Source organism: Rana temporaria, chromosome 3, assembly GCF_905171775.1.
Source record: "Rana temporaria chromosome 3, aRanTem1.1, whole genome shotgun sequence".
Lineage (NCBI taxonomy): Eukaryota > Metazoa > Chordata > Amphibia > Anura > Ranidae > Rana > Rana temporaria.
In genome coordinates, this window is record NC_053491.1 from 377,122,870 (window position 1) to 377,141,720 (window position 18,851).

General features: G+C 44.7%; 1 protein-coding gene across 1 annotated transcript in view; it reads right to left on the reverse strand.

Moving 5' to 3' along the window:
* Positions 1–16,974, reverse strand: part of SSPN (sarcospan) — a 51,723-nt gene extending 34,749 nt beyond the window's left edge. Inside the window, exon 1 of the mRNA XM_040345608.1 lies at positions 16,571–16,974. Within this exon, the coding sequence (XP_040201542.1) occupies positions 16,571–16,867 (297 nt within the window). The 5' untranslated portion in view covers positions 16,868–16,974. The remainder of the gene's footprint in view (positions 1–16,570) is intronic.
* Positions 16,975–18,851: the final 1,877 nt, after the last annotated feature.

Here is an 18,851-nt window from a genome sequence, read left to right on the forward strand (position 1 = left end):
AGTAGGGGTAAACGGTAAAGGTAAACGTAAAGGAAAAAAATTCTGGAATAAAAAGAAAATTAATGCAACCACCATCAGCAGTGGCGGCTGGTGATCAGTGGCGGCCTCACTCACACACCCGCCACCCACATCCACCTCCCCCAGTGGGAGACGGAAGGGAAGGCCACCTTGCCCTAGGAAAAGACAAGGATTGAGTGCGAGAGGTAGGGCTGCTGCTCCCCACTCCAGCCGAGGGAAGGACCGGGGTTCTCCCGGCCGAACAGGAAGTGGGTAATGAAACCCGATTGTCTGGGAGTCCTAAGACAGGACTGGTCTTGGCCAATGGGGTCTCAGGACCCGCTTCCTGAATGGCTGGGAGAAGAATCCGGAAGACATTACCGAATATTCTTTTTTTAAGCCAATTAAAGACTAAGGGGCAGATTCACATAGAAATACATCGGCGCAGCGTATCAGAGATACACTACGCCGCTGTAACTTACTTTTGGCTGGTTCGAATCCTGGAAGAATTTGCGCCATAAGTTACGGCGGCGTAGTGTATCTCTGGCGGCGGAATAAAAATCGGCGATTAGGGGGCGTGTTTCATTTAAATGAAGCGCGTCCCCGCGCCGAGTGAACTGCGCATGTTCCGTTTCTAAATTTCCCGCCGTGCATTGCACGAAATGACGTCGCAAGGACGTCATTTTTTAAACTTAGATGTGACTTACGTCCATCCCGATTCACGGACGACTTACGCATAAAAAATAAAAAATTCAAATTTCGACGCGGGAACGACGGCCATACTTAACATGGCAAATCTAACTATACGCCGCAAAAAAGCAGCTTTAACTATACGCCGGAAAAAGCCGACTAGAGACGACGTAAGAGAATGCGACGGCCGCACGTATGTTCGTGGATCGTCGGAAATAGCTAATTTGCATACCCGACGCGGAAAACAACGTGAACGCCACCCAGCGGACGCCGAAGTATTGCATCTTAGATCTGAAAGGCGTACGAGGACGTATACCTGTGGGATCTAACCCAGATGCCGTCGTATCTTGGTTTGAGGATTCAAACCAAAGATACGACGTGGGTAATTTGAAAGTACGCCGGCGTACTCTGTCTGTGGATCTGCCCCTTAGGCTCTAATCGTGTGCTTCTAAAAAAAAAACATTGGAGTCAATGCGTCCGGGACCCTGCGTGTATATTAGGGGCCGCCACTGTACCTAAGTGCTAATAATGTGCAATATATTACAAATTTAGTTCTTGGGTTTAGATATACTTTAATTATACTCCATTCTTTCCCTTTAACTGTTACATTTTAGATTGCTCTTTTCCTAGTAATTTAAATTTAGCTTTCGAGGCACTGACACACAGCGTATTATTAGAGATTAAGGGTCAGGGTACAGATTGCAGTGCAGGGATGGGCAGAGAGCTGGTGCCATGAATCTGCCAACTCCCTTGAGCAAATATCACGCCAGTCTGCAGTGAAATTAGCACGGGGCTGAAGACGAGCCAACAACACCCTGACAATATCAGCTAACCAACCAGGCATGAAACAACCCTGTCTATAACCTGGAGTTTTTCATGCCCTTAGGATCACAGAGGCTCTGGTCACAGAGGCCTTGGCTGTTTTAATTACTTTAATGGGTTGCTATAAAGTGCCCAAAACAGCGCAGCAACCTGTTTAGCTAAGGTGCTGGGTAGGGATGAGCCGAACCTATTCGGTTCGCACCAGAACTTGCGAACACACCAAATGTTCATGTGAACTTTAGAACCCCATTAAAGTCTATGGGACTCGAACATTTGAAATCTAAAGTGCTAATTTTAAAGGCTAATATGCAAGTTATTGTCCTAAAAAGTGTTTGGGGACCTGGGTCCTGTTTTAAAAAGTTTTAAAACGTTTGTTTTTTCGGGAGCAGTGAATTTAATAATGCTAAAAGTGAAACAATAAAAGTGAAATATTCCTTTAAATTTCGTACCTGGGGGGGTGTAAAGTTAGCATGTGAAATAGCGCATGTTTCCCGTACTTAGAACTGTCTCTGCACAAAGTGTCATTTCTGAAAGGAAAAAAAGTATTTTAAAACTGACTTGCGGCTATAATAAATTGTCGGCTCTGGCAATTCAGAGCAAATTCATTCATAAAAAAAAAAAAAAATAGCGTGGGGGTCCCCCCAAATTCCATTACCAGGCCCTTAAGGTCTGGAATGGATATTAAGGGGAACCCCACCGTCAATTAAAAAAAAAATGACGTGGGGTTCCCCCCAAATATCCATTCCAGACCCTTCAGGTCTAGTGTGGGTTTTAAGGGGAACTCCACCCCAAATTAAAAAAAAATGGCGTGAAGTTCCCCCAAAAATTCACACCAGACCCCTTATCCGAGCATGTTAACCTGGCCGGCCGCAGAAAAGAGGGGGGGACAGAGTGCGGCCCCCCCCTCTCCTGAACCGTACCAGGCCACATGCCCTCAACATGGGGAGGATGTCCCCATGTTAATGGGGACAAGGGCCTCATCCCCACAACCCTTGCCCGGTGGTTGTGGGGGGTTGTGGGGGTCTACGGGCGGGGGGCTTATCAGAATCTGGAAGACCCCTTTAACAAAGGGAACCCCCAGCGAACGCATATATAGGTTGCGCACAAAAACGTTCACAGTGTTCGCACCACACATGTGAGGTATCGCCGCAAACGTTATAGCAAGAGCAACAATTTTAGTTCTAGACCTACTTTATTAGTCTAAAGTGGTAACCTGCAAAAATGTTTAAAGCATTTCCTATGGAGATTTATAAGTGTCATAGTTTGATGCCAATCCACGAGCATGTACAACATGTTATTTACTTGGTCTAACATCATCTTTTTTATTTTACCATAAATTGGGTTATGTATTGGGCTTTTTTTTCTTTAAAATTCATTACAGCGCATTTTAAAAAAAAAATGAGTTTGGAAAAACTGCTGCGCAAATACCAGGTGATATAAAAAATGTAATTATCACCATTTATTTCACTAGGGTCTCTACTAAAAAACATAAATAACGTTTGGGGATTCTAAGTAAATTTCTAGAAAAAAATACAGACGTTTACTTGTAAACAAAAAGTGTCGGAAAAGGCTTGATCCTTAATGTGACAAGTGACTACAAATGATCATCAATTCATAAATAGTTTCCAGCATAGTGTGAAATCATTATGACTGATTTGTCCTATTTTTAGTGACCTTTTCTTGCCCACAAAATTTCAAATTTCAGATGAGCCCATGACTAATAGCAGAACTGAAAAACAATACAAATGTTGCCACTCACGAAAGATACTACGGTGGTTTCCAATATTTTCTTAGCTAATGGACTCGTGACAGTTCTGATCAAACAACAAAAAAAAAACAATTGTCCAAGCAAGGAGACATCACTGTCAACAATGAAAAAAAAAAAAAAAAAGTAAAACTATAAGTAAAATATTTCATGTTATCTTGGCTAGAGCAAGGAGGGGTTAGATTAGCAGCCCAATAAATCATACACCAGGCTCTATGGGCCAGATTCACGTAGCCCGGGCGCAGCGTAACGTAACCGATTTAGGTTACACCGCCGCAAATTTTCTGTCTAAGTGCCCGATCCACAAAGCACTTACCTGGAAATTTGCGGCGGTGTATCCTAAATCCGTCCGGCGCAAGGCAGGCCAATTCAAATGGGGCGGGTACCATTTAAATTAGGCGCGCTCCCGCGCCGAACGTACTGCGCATGCTCCCGACGCAAATTTCCCGACGTGCTTTGTGCGAAATTACGACGCGCCGGCGTTTTGTGAATCGCGACGTGAAAAAAAGACTTGCGCCGGAAAAAAAAAAATTTCAAAAGCGACGCGGGAAAGACGGGTATACTTTTACATGGTGTAGTAATTTTACACTTTGTAAAAGGTGCCCTATCTTTCCGACGGCAAACTAACACTTGCGGCGACGTAACGACGGGAAAAAGTTTTGTGGATCGCCGTAACTGCTAATTTGCATACCCGACGCTGGTTTACGACGCAAACTCCACCCAGCGGCGGCCGCGGTACTGCATCCTAAGATCCGACAGTGTAAAACTATTACACCTGTCGGATCTTAGGGATATCTATGCGTAACTGATTCTATGAATCAGTCGCATAGATAGAAACAGGGATACGACGGCGTGAATCTGGCCCTCTATGCCAAGTCTTCTCATTACATGTCCAAAAGGAAGTGTTCAACGCAGATTGGCAGCATATGCTGTCCAATGGAACGTAAGAGACTAAGCAATGTATCTTTCTAGCACACAGTGATCTCGTAGTTTGGGACATGTATTTAAGTGATCACAAAACATCTATATTGGGGGGGGGGGATTACCCACTAAAACCAATGAAAGGGACGTAATTTTGCTATACACTAGTAGAATTTCATCAGAAATTTTCAATTTTCAAGTACATTCGTTTGGTTTTCTAAGCATACTTGTTTTTGACCACAGTGAGGGGAAAATTCGAAGGAACAGGATGGAAAGATTTTCTCAAATAAATTTCTAACAGTACGTGGTTTTCGTTTGGGAAATTACATTTATTCCAACAGTGAATACATTTTAAAGGATTTTCGAGTGTTATTCACCCAGTCAACTTTGTATGAATATTTGTATAAATTTTCATACAAAAATTCATTAAAAAATCGACTAATTTACAGCCAGCTTTATGTTACAAAACATGGGTCACTAATAACTCCAACAATAAGAAACTATTCTTCCCATTGACACCAACAATGAAAATAATTCCTCCTGCTGACACCAACAATGAAGCAGCATTCCTTTCCCTGACACCAAAAATGGGACACCATTCCTTTCATTCAGGGACGGTGTGATGAGGTCAGCCAGTGGCTAGTATCAGAGCCAGATACACACAGGTTACATACGCCGCAAACTTTAGAGCGAGAACAATAATTCTAGCACTAGGACTCCTCTTTAACTCAAAACCTGTAGGGCCAGATTCAGAAAGATCAGCGGATCTTTCTGCTGGCGTAACGTATCTCCGATACGTTACGCCACTGTTACTTTGGGCGCAAGTTCTGTATTCAGAAAGAACTTGCGCCCATAGTTACGGCAGCGTAACGTATGTGTGGCGGCGTAAACCCACGTAATTCAAATGGGGATGTTGGGGGCGTGTTTTATTTAAATTTTACTTGACCCCGCGTTTTTGACGTTTCTGTTGAACAGCGCATGCGCCGCCCATAAAATATCCCAGTGTGCATTGCTCCAAATGACGTCGCAAGGACGTCATTGGTTTCGACGTGAACGTAAATTACGTCCAGCCCTATTCACGAATGACTTACGCAAACGACGTAAGAAATTCAAATTTTGTCGCGGGAACGATGGCCATACTGCGCCTCATAGACCCAGGGGTAACTATACGCGGGAAAAAACCTGACGTAAACGACAAAGGCGCACTGAGCGTGCTGTTAGTGAGGGCGATCGTGCTGTCACTGACGGCGTGACGTCATCGCGGCTCTGGCTAATCACAGCGCCAGAGCCGCGATACCCGGAAGTAACTCGGATATCAATGGCGGCGGCGGAGGCGGAACGAGAGTCGCTTCGGGGGCTTTGATCTCAGGTAAGTAGTTCATAATAAGCTAGTATGCTATGCATACTAGCTCATTATGACTTTCTCTTGCAGGGATTTGTTTTTGAAGAAAGGCTTTAGAGGGTTTACTTCTTTAATTACCATAAGTAAGTCATTTACAGGTAAGTTTTTTCAAAAACTGAGACGGACAAATACTGAAGTTTGAAGTTATAAATTACAACCAGTAATTTCACAGTAAATAGATACTGTAAATAATAAATTATTATGTTATAATAAATATATGATTTGATTAAAACAATATCTTTTCAATAGCAGCAGATTCTCATTCTCCCTCTTAAATGTGTGTGAAAAACATGGGATTGTGGGTAAATCTTATACACATAAACCCATGTTTTTTCCTTCTAGTTAAAGCGGGGGTTCACCCTAAAAACAATTTTCTAACATTACATTGAGCTCACTCTCGACATTGACAGTAGGCTGTACATACCTCGTATAGCTATTTTCTTACCCGGCTTCCGGGTAGTGAATCCCGCGGGAGTGGGCGTTCCTATGCAGCAGTTAGTGATTGACGTGATGACAAAAACGACCACCCCCGTCGCATAAGGAGCGTCACGAGTTGCCGAAAGAAGCCGAACGTCGGTGCGCAGGCGCCGTATAGCGCCGACTCGACGTTTGGCTTCTTTCTCTGAGTGAGGAAGGGCAGAAAAAGGGCTCTATGGGAGTAGGAGGTCTATGGCTCTCCTTAGGAAGTTCTGAGGAGGAGAGTGGATAGTAAGGGTTGTGTTGCCCCCTCACCATCTGTGTACTCATTTACTTCAAATTTCTTTCCCAGCAAAGCACCTGCCAGGTGCAAAGCCAGCTTATTTTTCTTCCCATTTTTAGTCATGTGATATATCACATGACAAGGAGAGCCAGGAAGAAGGGCTTCATTCCCTTGCAGTATCGCACTGAAACTGGGGTGTGTTCTGAGTGAGTGTCGGCTCTCTTCTACCAACAGCAGGTTGCAGAATCCTCCCCCCAGAAGCTTTGGAGATGTCTGCTCTTCTAAGGCTTCTTTCACACTATGGATTGTATGTCCGTTTTATAATATCCGTTACTACTGTTATTACACCTATTAACGGACGTTTATTAACGGATTTAATAACGGATACATACGGATAAATATTTTACCATTCTTCCTTTATTGAAAAGGAATATATATCCGTATACATCCGTTATAGCTCCAGAAGTCTTTACTGAGCATGCTCAGTAAAATTAACGTCCGTTAACATAACGGACATTTACGGAGACATTTACTAACGTCCGTGCGCCATAGACTTCAATGTTAAAATATATCGGACGTTAATATATCCGTTACTTGCAACGGACAAAAAATAGTGCAAGACCCGTCACATATTCCGTTATAACTAACGTCCGTACGTTATAACGGACTATTACGGATCTTTACGGAACATAAAAAAATCCCATAGACTTTAATGATATTTTATAAAGGACGTATAACTTCCGTTTTTTAACATTATCTGACGGATTTTAATACGGATTATTAAAACTGATTTATTTTGTAGTGTGAAAAGGGCCTTACAGATAGGGGAACAGAGCAGCTGACCCCCCATTGTGCACATCCTTGTTCCGACCTTGCTGACATCAATATCGCACCATTCTTCTCACCGATGCCAACAATAGGGTGTCCCAACTATGGGGCAAAATTCCTCTGACTGAAACCAGTGGGGCACCATTCATTTTGATGACACCGATGGAACACCATTCTTCTCAATTACATCAACAATGGGCATCATTCCTCTGACTGAAACCAATGGGGCACCCTTCCTTTCACTGACACCAATAAGGCACCATTCCTCTCACTGACACCAACAATCAGATGCCATTCCTTACACTGACACCAACAATGGACAGCATTCCACTGACTGAAGCCAATGGGACACCCCTTCTTTCACTGGCACCATTCTTCTCACTAACAGTAACACGGAGCACTATTCCTCTGACTGATACCTATGAAGCACCATTCCTTCCCCTGATACTCAATATGAGGCACCATTCTTTTCAACGACCACCAACACAATGACGCTGGTGTATTGTACTATAAGTAGTATTGTCACACTGCAAAAATACTGCGAGTGAAGTCCCAGTAAAATCAGAACTGATTTTGAAACCTTTTTCTAGGTTGTGAGAAGGTACTGAAGTCATTCATGAACTGTTTTTAATAATGTCGACAGTAACCAATAAGATACTCCCTTTAATTTTCCCATAGTGTGCAGGATGAATAAAAGGAGAAATTTGATTGGCTGTTATGGGCAATGGCTGTTTTTCTCAGATAATTTTGTTTATGAGACCACCAATAAGATTAAAAAGTTCAGAAAACTATCTGGTTTCAGCTTAATGGGTGAACCTGTAGTTCACACCTGCCAGCTATTTTTTTTTATATTATCCAGGTACCCAACTGGCACAGCAGAAATTTTTTGGTATGATAACCCACCGCAACCAGCCACAATTCAGTCTGCTCAAGTCAGGCCAGAGAAAGATAAATTCTGATTGATTGCCATCTGTTACTGCCATTTAGCCTAGGTTCACACTGCTGCGAATTCAAAATCGCGGTAAAATGCGCGATTTTACCGCGATTTTGCCGCGATTTTGCCACGATTTCAGCCGCAATTTAATGTAAATCGCGGCCCGAAATCGCAAAAAGTAGTACAGGAACTACTTTTTGAAATCGCAGATGCTGCGTCGCACTGATTAGGACAGTGCCATTGCCAACAATTGCCGCCGATTTGAGATGCGATTTGACATGTCAAATCGCATCTCAAATCGTTCCAAATCATACCCAGTGTGAACCAGGGCTCAAGGATACACAATTTTTTTTCAAAAGTATTGAGACACCTGCCTTTACATGCACATGGCATCCCAGTCTTAGTCCGTAGGTTTCAATATTGAGTTGGCCCACCCCTTGCAGCTATAACAGCTTCAACTCTTCTGTCCACAAGGTTTAGGAGTGTGTCTATGGGAATGTTTGACCATTCTTCCAGAAGTGCACTTGTGAGGTTAAGCACTGATGTGGATGAGAAGGCCTGGCTCGCAGTCTCCACCCAAATTTATTCCAAAGGTGTTCTATCTGGTTGTGGTCAGGACTCTGTGCAGGCCAATCAAGTTCCTCCAACCCAAACACGATCATCCATGTCTTTATGGATCTTGCTTTGTGCACTGGTCCAAATCATTTGGTGGAGGGGGGATTACGGTTTGGGGTTGTTTTTCAGGGGTTAGGCTTGACCCCCAAGTTCTATTAAAGGAAACACTTAAGGTCTCAGCATACCAAGACATTTTGGACAACTTCATACTCCCAACTTTGTGGGAACAGTTTGGGGATGGCCCCTTCCTGTTCCAACATGACTGCGCACCAGTGCACAAAGCAAGGTCCATAAAGACATGAATGGGTGAGTTTGGGGTGGAGGAACTTGACTGGCCTGCACAGAGTCCTGACCTCAACCCGATAGAACACTTGTGGGATTAATTAGAGTGGAGACTGCGAGCCGGGACTTCTTGTCCAACATCAGTGCCTGACCTCACAGATGCGCTTCTGGAAGAATGATTAAACATTCCCATAGACACACTCCTAAACCTTGTGGACAGCCTTCCCAGAAGAGTTGAAGCTGTTATAGCTGCAAAGGGTGGGCCAACTCAATATTGAACCCTACGGACTAAGACTGGGGTGCCATTAAAGTTTATGGGCCAGATTCTCGTAGATCCGCGTATCTTTGCACGGGCGTAACGTATGTGATTTACGTTACGCCTCCGCAACTTAGACAGGCAAGTGCTGTATTCTCAAAGCACTTGCTCCGTAAGTTGCGGCGGCGTAGCGTAAATAGGCCGGCGTAAGCCCGCCTAATTCAAATTTGGAACAGGGGGGCGTGTGTTATGTAAGATAACCATGACCCGACGTGATTGACGTTTTTCAAGAACGCCGCATGCGCCGTCCGTGGACATATCCCAGTGTGCATTGCTCCAAATTCACCGCAAGGACGTATTGGTTTTGACGTGAACATAAATGACGTCCAGCCCCATTCACGGACGACTTACGCAAACAACGTAAAATATTCAAAATTCGACGCGGGAACGACGTCCATACTTAACATTGGTACGCCACCATATAGCAGGGGTAACTTTACGCCGGGAAAAGCCTAACGTAAACGGCGTATCTGTACTGCATCGGCAGGGCGTACGTTCGTAAATTCGCGTATCTAGCTGATTTACATATTTCTAGGCGTAAATCAGCGTACACGCCCCTAGCGGCCAGCATACATATGCAGTTACGATCCGACGGCGTAAGAGACTTACGCCGGTCGGATCTAATAGAAATCTATGCGTAACTGATTCTAAGAATCAGGCACATAGATACGACGGCTCAGACTCAGAGATACGACGGCGTATCTGGAGATACGAGGGCGTATCTGGAGATACGCCGTCGTATCTCCTTTGTGAATCTGGGCCTATGTGCGTGTTAAAGTGGAGGTTCACCCAGAAATGTAAATTTTTAACATTAGATTCCTGCTTATTTTGTCTAGGGGAATCGGCTAGTTTTTTTAAAAACGAAGCTGTACTTACCGTTTTAGAGATAGATCTTCTCCGCCGCTTCCGGGTATGGGCTGCGGGACTGGGCGTTCCTATTTGATTGACAGTCTTCCGACAGGCTTCCGACGGTCGCATCTATCGCGTCACGATTTTCCGAAAGTAGCCGAACGTCGGTGCGCAGGCGCCGTATAGAGCCGCACCGACGTTCGGCTTCTTTCAGCTACTCGTGACGCGATGTATGCGACAGTCGGAAGCCTGTCGGAAGCCTGTCAATCAAATAGGAACGCCCAGTCCCGCAGCCCATACCCGGAAGCGGCGGAGAAGATCGCTCTCTAAAACGGTAAGTACTGCTTCGTTTTTAAAAAAAATATCCGATTCCCCTTGACAAAATGAGCATCAATCTAATGTTAAAGAAAAATTTTCGGGTGAACTCCCGCTTTAAGGCAGGTGTCCCAATACTTTTGACAATATAGTGTATCTAAAGCAAAAAACTTTTCTTTTAGCTTTTGATAGAGTGGCAACTGTTTATAATGCCAGCCAGGTGTTTTTTTTGTTTTGTTTTTTACTGTCTAAGAACCATATGGGGAAATTTCTGTTCATTTTCTGTTCTGGAGATACAACAGGAAGTAGGAGGAATCTTTCCAAAGTTGTCATTGGAACAGGTGTCCCAATTGGAAGATTGTTCTAATGGCTGCTGTAGATTTGGATTTCTATTGTTTTGGACAGTGGACAAACTGAGAGGTGAATCTGCCCAGCAGGGGCAACCCCTACCCCACTCCATCTGAAACGACTATTTTTTTCTTTACGAATGAATTATTTTCCTCCTTGCTCTCTTCATGTAACACGGCAGTTTCTTGCTTATTTTTCTCAGAAAAAACACTCACAGCCCTGCCATAGAAAACAGCGTCATGCAGTTTCAAGCACCACTCTAGTAATATATTAAAGCTGAACTGTAGGTAGATATAAAATACACAAATTAATGCAGCTCTCTTTTCATTTATACATCATTATTTGTTTTTTTTAATGCAAACAGTTTAAAAGCCTGAATTTGACCTCGGCCTGTTCTGTAGGGTTGGAGAGTGACAGGAAGAAGCAGTACCAGGAGTCAGTCAGTTGATGTGTTGACAAGAAGCATGCTAAAAGGAGGAGAGAGCAGAGTGACAAAGACACAAGCTAATCGCTGTGCTGCTTTTTCTTTCACTGTCCAGTCACAGGCGGCAATGGGTTAACCTGTTCTCGAAAGAGAGTTGACTGATGCTGGCAGCGGAGTAGTGGAAATCTCTGCTTTGAGGGTGAATTGTGCAGCAAAAGTGGATCTTTTTCTTTTTTCTCTTAAAGTGGTTGGGCTAGATTCAGAGAGAATTTACGCCGACGTATCTATAGATACGCCACGTAAATTCAAATCTGCGCCGGCGTATCTTCTTTCTGTATTCAGAAAGCAAGATACGGCGACATTAGCCTAAGATGCGACTGGCGTAAGTCTCTTACACCGTCGTATCTTAGGGTGCATATTTACGCTGGCCGCTAGGTGGCGCTTCCGTAGTTTTTGGCGTAGAATATGCAAATGACCTAGACACGCCGATTCACAAATTTACGTACGCCCGGCGCTATTTTTTTACATCGTTTACGTTAGGCTTTTTCGGCGTAAGGTTACTCCTGCTATTAGGAGACGCACGCAATGTTAAGTATGGCCGTCGTTCCCGAGTCGAAATTTGAATTTTTTACGTTGTTTGCGTAAGTCGTTCGCGAATAGGGCTGGACGTAATTTACGTTCACGTCGAAACCAATACGGCCTTGCGGCGTACTTTGGAGCATTGCACACTGGGAAATTCCACGGACGGCACATGCGCCGTTCGTGAAAAACGTCAATCACGTTGGGTCACCAAGAATTAACATAAAACACGCCCCCTCATCCACATTTGAATTACGCGCGCTTACGCGCGTAAAGATCCACTTTTTTACGCCCCATTTACGCTACGCCACCGTAACTTAGAAGGAAAGTGATTTGTGAATACAGCACTTGCCTCTCTGACTTACGGCGGCGTAGCGTAAATACGATACGCTGCACCGCCGTAACTATGCGCGCCCCTACCTGAATCTAGCCCGTTTTCTTTAAAATAACAAACATGTCATACTTACCTCCACTGCGCAGAGTGGTCCCGATCCATGTCTTCTGGGGTCCCTCGGCGGCTGTCTCTGGTCCTCCCTGCAAGAACTCACCACAGTCATGCGAGAGAGCTCGCATGGTGATGAGTCCTTGCGGGCGCGCTCCCGTGATACAGCGAGCGGCCATAGCCTATGGCCGCTCGTTGTATCACTCGGCCCTGCCCCTCAGCGTGCTACCTCACTGGATGTGATTGACAGCAGCGTCAGCCAATGGCTGTGCTGCTGTCAATCCATTCGCTCTAGCCAATCAGCGGCTAGGATAAGCGGCGAAGAGGATTCGGGACCGAGCGCGGGACTTTCGACGGGTCAGGTAAGTAAAACGGGGGCTCGGGGGGGCAGGCATCGTCAGATGTTTTTTCACCTTAATGCATAGATTGCATTAAGGTGACATTTTTTTTTCCTTTACAACTCCTTTAAGGCCCGGCAAACGCCGGACCTTGCCAGAAAGAAGTCTCCCGCGCACATGCACGGGAGTGACGACATCGTGGCTCTAGCGACTCACAGCGCTGGAGCCGCGATTCCTGGAAGACACGTTGAAGCAACATGTTAGCTACCTCGGCGTGGACCAGGTAAGTTACCGATGCCTCATTCTAAGGTAAGTATTTCATAATGAGCTAGTATGCGGTGCATACTAGCTCATTATGCCTTTTGACTTACAGGTGACAAAAAAAAATAAAAAAATTCTGGGACTATACAACCGCTTTAATGAGCTACTTATCTTCTATCTTGCTATTTTGAAGTGGAGTTCTGCTTTAATATATAAAGCCAAGACAATGCAGACAGCAGGAACTTAATATAAAAATAAAAAAAACATACATTTTATTGTAAGGATGATGAAGCGAGGAACCTGGCACCTTTTGGGGGCCTATTTAAGAAAGCATTTGCCATCAGATTCTGTTTTGCAGCTCCCTGCTTTTGACCAGTTTATCCCCTGCGATTTATCAAGCTATGACTTAAAGTGCTAAAACAAAATGAAAAGTTAATTCAAATGAAAAAACTTAAATAGGAATTGGTGCCTATTATAAAAGCCACATAGGAGCAAATCATTGATAAATGAGCAAAGTTATTATAAAGCCTTTCGTTTTAGGTTTGGACACAATTGGAAAAGGTTAAAGCTGAACCCTTTGATAAGCAAATATTATTTAAATATAAGAGGCTCGTGTAGTATATATTGGTGTCCCTTGGAAAAAAATTTCCAGAGCTGTGCTAAACTTTGTTTCCGTTCAGGAACTTCCTGTCATAAAGACCGGTCCTTGCTGCTCTTTCTCTTTGTGCAGGGTGACTGGTCTTGTCTCCGCCCCCTCCTGAAGTTTTCTGCAGGCAGACTGTAGAGGGTGAGGCCTGCTGAGTTCCCGCCTATACCTCTAATCTCTGCACAGGACGGTGATGGCATCACTGCTACTTTAACCACTTAAGCCCCGGACCTTTAGGCAGCTAAATGCCCAGGCCAGGTTTTGTGATTCGGCACTGCGTCGCTTTAACAGACAATTGCGCGGTCGTGCGACGTGGCTCCCAAACAAAATTGACGTCCTTTTTTCCCCACAAACAGAGCTTTCTTTTTTCTTGCAGTTTTTGTTTTTTGCGCTATAAACAAAAATAGAGCGACAATTTTGAAAAAATGCAATATTTTTTACTTTTTGCTGTAGTAAATATCCCCCAAAAACATATATAATTTTTTTTTTCCTCAGTTTAGGCCGATACGTATTCTTCTACCTATTTTTGGTAAAAAAAATCGTAATAAGCGTTTATCGATTGGTTTGCATAACATTTATAGCGTTTACGAAATAGGGGATAGTTTTATTGCATTTTTTTTTTTTTTTACTACTAATGGCAGCGATCAGCGATTTTTTTCGTGACTGCGACATTATGGCGGACAATTTTGACACATTTTTGGGACCATTGTCATTTTCACAGCAAAAAAATAATTAAAATTGCATTGTTTATTGTGAAAATGACAGTTGCCGTTTGGGAGTTAACCACAGGGGGCGCTGAAGGAGTTAGGGTTCACCTAGTGTGTGTTTACAACTGTAGGGGGGTGTGGCTGTAGGTCTGACGTCATCGATTGTGTCTCCCTATAAAAGGGATCACACGATCGATGCAGCCGCCACAGTGAAGCACGGGGAAGCCGCGTTTACATACGGATCTCCCCGTTCTTCAGCTCCGGGGAGCGATCGCGAGGGGGCAGCTAGAAACGAATAGCCGCGCCCTCATCCCGGATCGCTCCCCGACGATGTACCGGGTGGGGGGGGTCCCGATCGGACCCCTGATCCGCGGAAAGGCAGGGACGTACATGTACGCCCATCTGCCTGTACGTGCCATTCTGTGAACGTACATGTACATGCGGCGGGCGTTAAGCGGTTAATAAGAAAATATCGGGGTTTGTAAAGATATTTGGTATTCATAAAGAATTTTTTTTGCCCGGAGTTCAGCTTTAAAAAATTTTTTTGCTTGTGGCCCCTTCTGGGGAGATTTTCCATCACTTCCCGTCCTTGTTATGCAAGAAATGGAGGCGTGGTTGCCACTGTTACAAAAACATTGCTAGAAGTTCTAACCCTTCCCCACTTTGGTAAAAATATGTATTGCAGACATTTTCCATCATTTTGTCCAGATTGGAGGTGAGGAAAAATCTCCACAGAGAATTAAAAACTTGACTTGAATCTAAAAAAACTTGAACCTTTCCTGTTCTATCCAAAGCTAAAAAAGTTTTAGTCGGGGGTTAGGCTTTAAAAAAAGAAGCCAGGATCGCATTTCAAGTACTCATCATTTAAAAGTGGAATACTATTTTCGTGAGCGATACAGATACGCCGCCGTGATTTCAAATCTGCGTCGATGTATCGTTACGCCGATTCTCAAAGGCAGATACGCTTAAAAAATAGGCTTCCTCCACCGACGTAACTTGAATGCGGCGGCATATAATTGTGTGCATTCTTACGCTGGCCGCTAGGGGCGCTTCCGTTGTTTTCGGCGTAGAGTATGCAAATTACCTAGTTACGCCAATTCACAAACATACGTGCGCCCGGCGGTAGTTTTTTACGTTGTCTGCGTAAGGCTTTTTCGGCGTAACGTTGCTCCTGCTATTGGGTGGCGCAGCCAATGTTAAGTATGGACGTCGTTCCCGCTTCGAAATTTGAATTTATTACGTCGTTTGCGTAAGTCGTTCGCGAATAGGGCTGGACGTAATTTACGTTCACGTCGAAAGCAATGACGATTTGCGTCGGAATTTCGAGCATGCGCACTGGGATTTTTTCACGAACGGCGCATGCCGCATGCGCCGTTCGTAAAAAACTTAAAATACGCGGGGTCAAACTAATTTAGATAAAAAAAAAAACCCTCAACATCATTTGAATGACGCGCGCTTGCGCCGGCCCCATTTACGCTACGCCTCCGTAAGTTAGGAGGCAAGTGCTTTGTGAATACAGCACTTGCATCTCAAACTTATGGGCGCACAGCGTAAATACGATACGCTGCGCCGCCGTAAGAAGCGGCGCAGCTACCTGAATCTACCCCAGTGTCTTTATACGCACATTGACATTAACGGAATAAAAGAAAATAAGTTTGGGTTTAATATTTAAGTGACAAATTAAGTGATTAAAAAAGACAAACAAAAGCGTTAATTAAGCTTTTATAATCAAAAATTCTAAATGAATGGTTAAACCCAAAAAAGCATCAATCTGACTTGTTTCCCCTTTTTAGAAATAGGCCCCCTTCAAGGGACAAGATTTTGAGGGACAAAGCTTTGGAATCGGGAAAGTTCCCTTGAAATGTTGGGTAACACAAACAGAGGCATGAGACCGGGCACGTGGCAGTGAAAGGGTTAGCAGACACTCGTGCTGGAGCGCAGTACACGGGGATGGGGTGATGGGTATTCCCAGAATCGCAGAGCTCTCAGGCTCACAATGGATGTCACCATTAACCCCTTTCGCAGCTGTTGTCTAGCCAAGAAAATATTGAATTGCGATGCACAGCGGGGTCTCGGCTGGCTCTTTAAATTTGGTTGCCGTGGTAACGGCACACACCATCCGCTTGCTAATTGCAAAGCGTCTGGGACATTTTCCACTTCAATTTGCAAAAGCGGGGCTACTCAGCGCTGCAAAGGGTAACCGGGTGCGTCACCTAATCTCTTTGCTCAAAAGCCCCTCGGTTATCTGTACCCCCCCCCCACCAACCACCACCCCAATCCTGAGCCCTGCACATCCTTGTTAGTGCGCTGGTGCAGAAGAGGTTAAGTGAGCGTGACATGCACATGGGGTTATTGCCTGCTGGATCATGCAGCAACCAGATTTGCTTACAATAATCCCGGCCCAGTGTGGGGTGTCTCTGACTAGTAATGAGGAGCAGTTGGCTGCCATGATGAAGGCCACCGTGGCGACGGACACGCCGAGGGTCAGCTGGAGCAGGGCCACCAAAAGAGGGAAGCGGCAGCCGCAGCAAGTGTGCGCATCGTCCTGCTGTCCGGCCTTGGCGACTTTCTTCTCTTTTTTCTGCTTTTTATGGTCGGCTTTTTTGTCCTGGCCTTCTCCTTGGCCCTTCGCTGGCTGCTCTTGGCTGGCTGGGGATGGTGGCTTGTGTTTGTTGTCCGCTCCCATTTGGATGCTGTGTGCGTGAAATCAGGCTGGACTGGTGTTTCTTTCTCTCTCTCTCTCCTCTCACGCTCTTCCCTTTCTATTTCTATCTCTCACACTCTCTCTCTCCCTCCCTCCCTCTCTCTTGTCCCACTCACGCTCTCTTCCCTCCTCTCTCCCTGCTCCCTTTCCCCCTTCTCTATGTCTCTCAACCCTTTCTGTCACTCCTCTCTCTCTCCCCACTCTTTGCTGTATCTCTCAAACTATCTACCACTCTCTCTCGGCTGTCTCTACCTTACTACTCCCTATCGCACCCCTCTCTCCCTTTTTGCACTCTCTTCTCCCCTTTTCTCTCTTTTGATCTTATCTCTCTCTCTCTCTCCTTATTGGCTATCACTTGCCCATTGTCTTTTCTCTCAACCTCTCTTTTATTCCACTCTTTCGTTCCCTTTTTTTGCTCTTAACTATCCCTCTCTTCTCCCTCACACCCCTTTTCTCTCTCTCTCTCTCTCTCTCTCTCTCTCTCTCTCTTTCTCTCTCTCTTTCTTTCTCTCTCTCTCTCTTTCTCTTATCTCACTCACTATTTTGTCTCTCCTCTCCTTCTCACAACACTTATTTTATCTCTTTCTCTCCTCTCTTGCTATCTGCCCCCTTTTACTCTCTCTCTTTCCCCTCACCTATCTCCTTTTCTGTCTGTCTCTCTCTTTTTTTCCTTTCTCTCTTTCTGACCACTTTATCTCTCACTGCCTCTCTCTCCTTTTCTTCTATTTTCTCCCTGTCTCTTTCTGTTTCTTCTTCTTTCTCTGTTTCTCTCTCTGTCTTTTGTTGACACTTACTGTCTCTCTCTCCCACTGTCTCTTCGTCTTACTCTCGCTTTTTCTTATTTTTTTATATCCTCCTGTCTTTTCTTTTTCCTTGTCTCTCTCTTTTTCACTGTCTCTTCGTCTTACTCTCTCTTTTTCTATATCTTCCTGTCTGTTCTTTTTTCTTCCTCTTTTTCCCTGTCTCTATCTCTCTCTCTCTCTCTTTTTCTCTCTCGCTGTCTCTTCTTCTGTCTCGTGCACACCCTGGCTGCCTGCAAGCCATAAAGGGATCCTGGTATTTGGGAATCACAGGGCTGAACTAATATGGAAAGCATTTGGAGCAGATTCTTCAGCCCTTAAATGCCACTTATAGGCGAGGGAACCAGAGGGGGGCTTCGAGGGGTTAGCGGAGTGCCAACCTGCCAGGGCCCAGTGAGAAAATAGATTCTCGTCCGCCTGTGTGACAGGAATGAAGGCTGGCTCGGCAGGGGCTAATGAAATGCAGAATACCAAAACGTGACAAGCAAGGCTTAAATATTTCAGTAGGCCCAAGGAAATGTTCCCGAGCAGCTCAGCACCCTGAGGCCTTTCTGAGCACTGGGGCCAGACAGGAACTGACTGCACACAAATTGCCATCACGCAGAGGGTGGGTGATGGAGCTGGCAGCTGGGTCCTCCCTGATATAATCATATATTAAGCCCCGACACTTCAAAACAAACACCACAGGCCTATGTACGCTGAGCGTGTTATTAGACGCACGTACATAATCAAATACGCAAACAGGCCCTCGCAACTGGATGTCTAATAGCTCAGCTGCTAATTTATTAAAAGAAAACTGCTCACAATAATGTTGTATCACGCTATATACCCAATTATTGGACTGATTTTATAAGGATCGAGGAAATCGCTGCTTTCAACTTGCTGCATTATTTCTATTACAAGATTATAAAGAATTTAAATTCCATTAAAACTTAAGTTCCACGGTCCTCAACCCAGTGATTCCAAACACTGCCGAGTGCTAACTTTACAAGGGCCTGTCTCACTCAGTAGACAAACTGTGAAAGGGAAGGATAGAAGCGCACACTGGGAAGCAGCCTGGTTTAATGTGTATCAGATAGGCTTAATCTTCACCTCCTCTCAAACCACACCTTGCTAACGCATTTCACCCGTTAATGTGTCTAGAGGTAGTGGCCACCTGACCATCA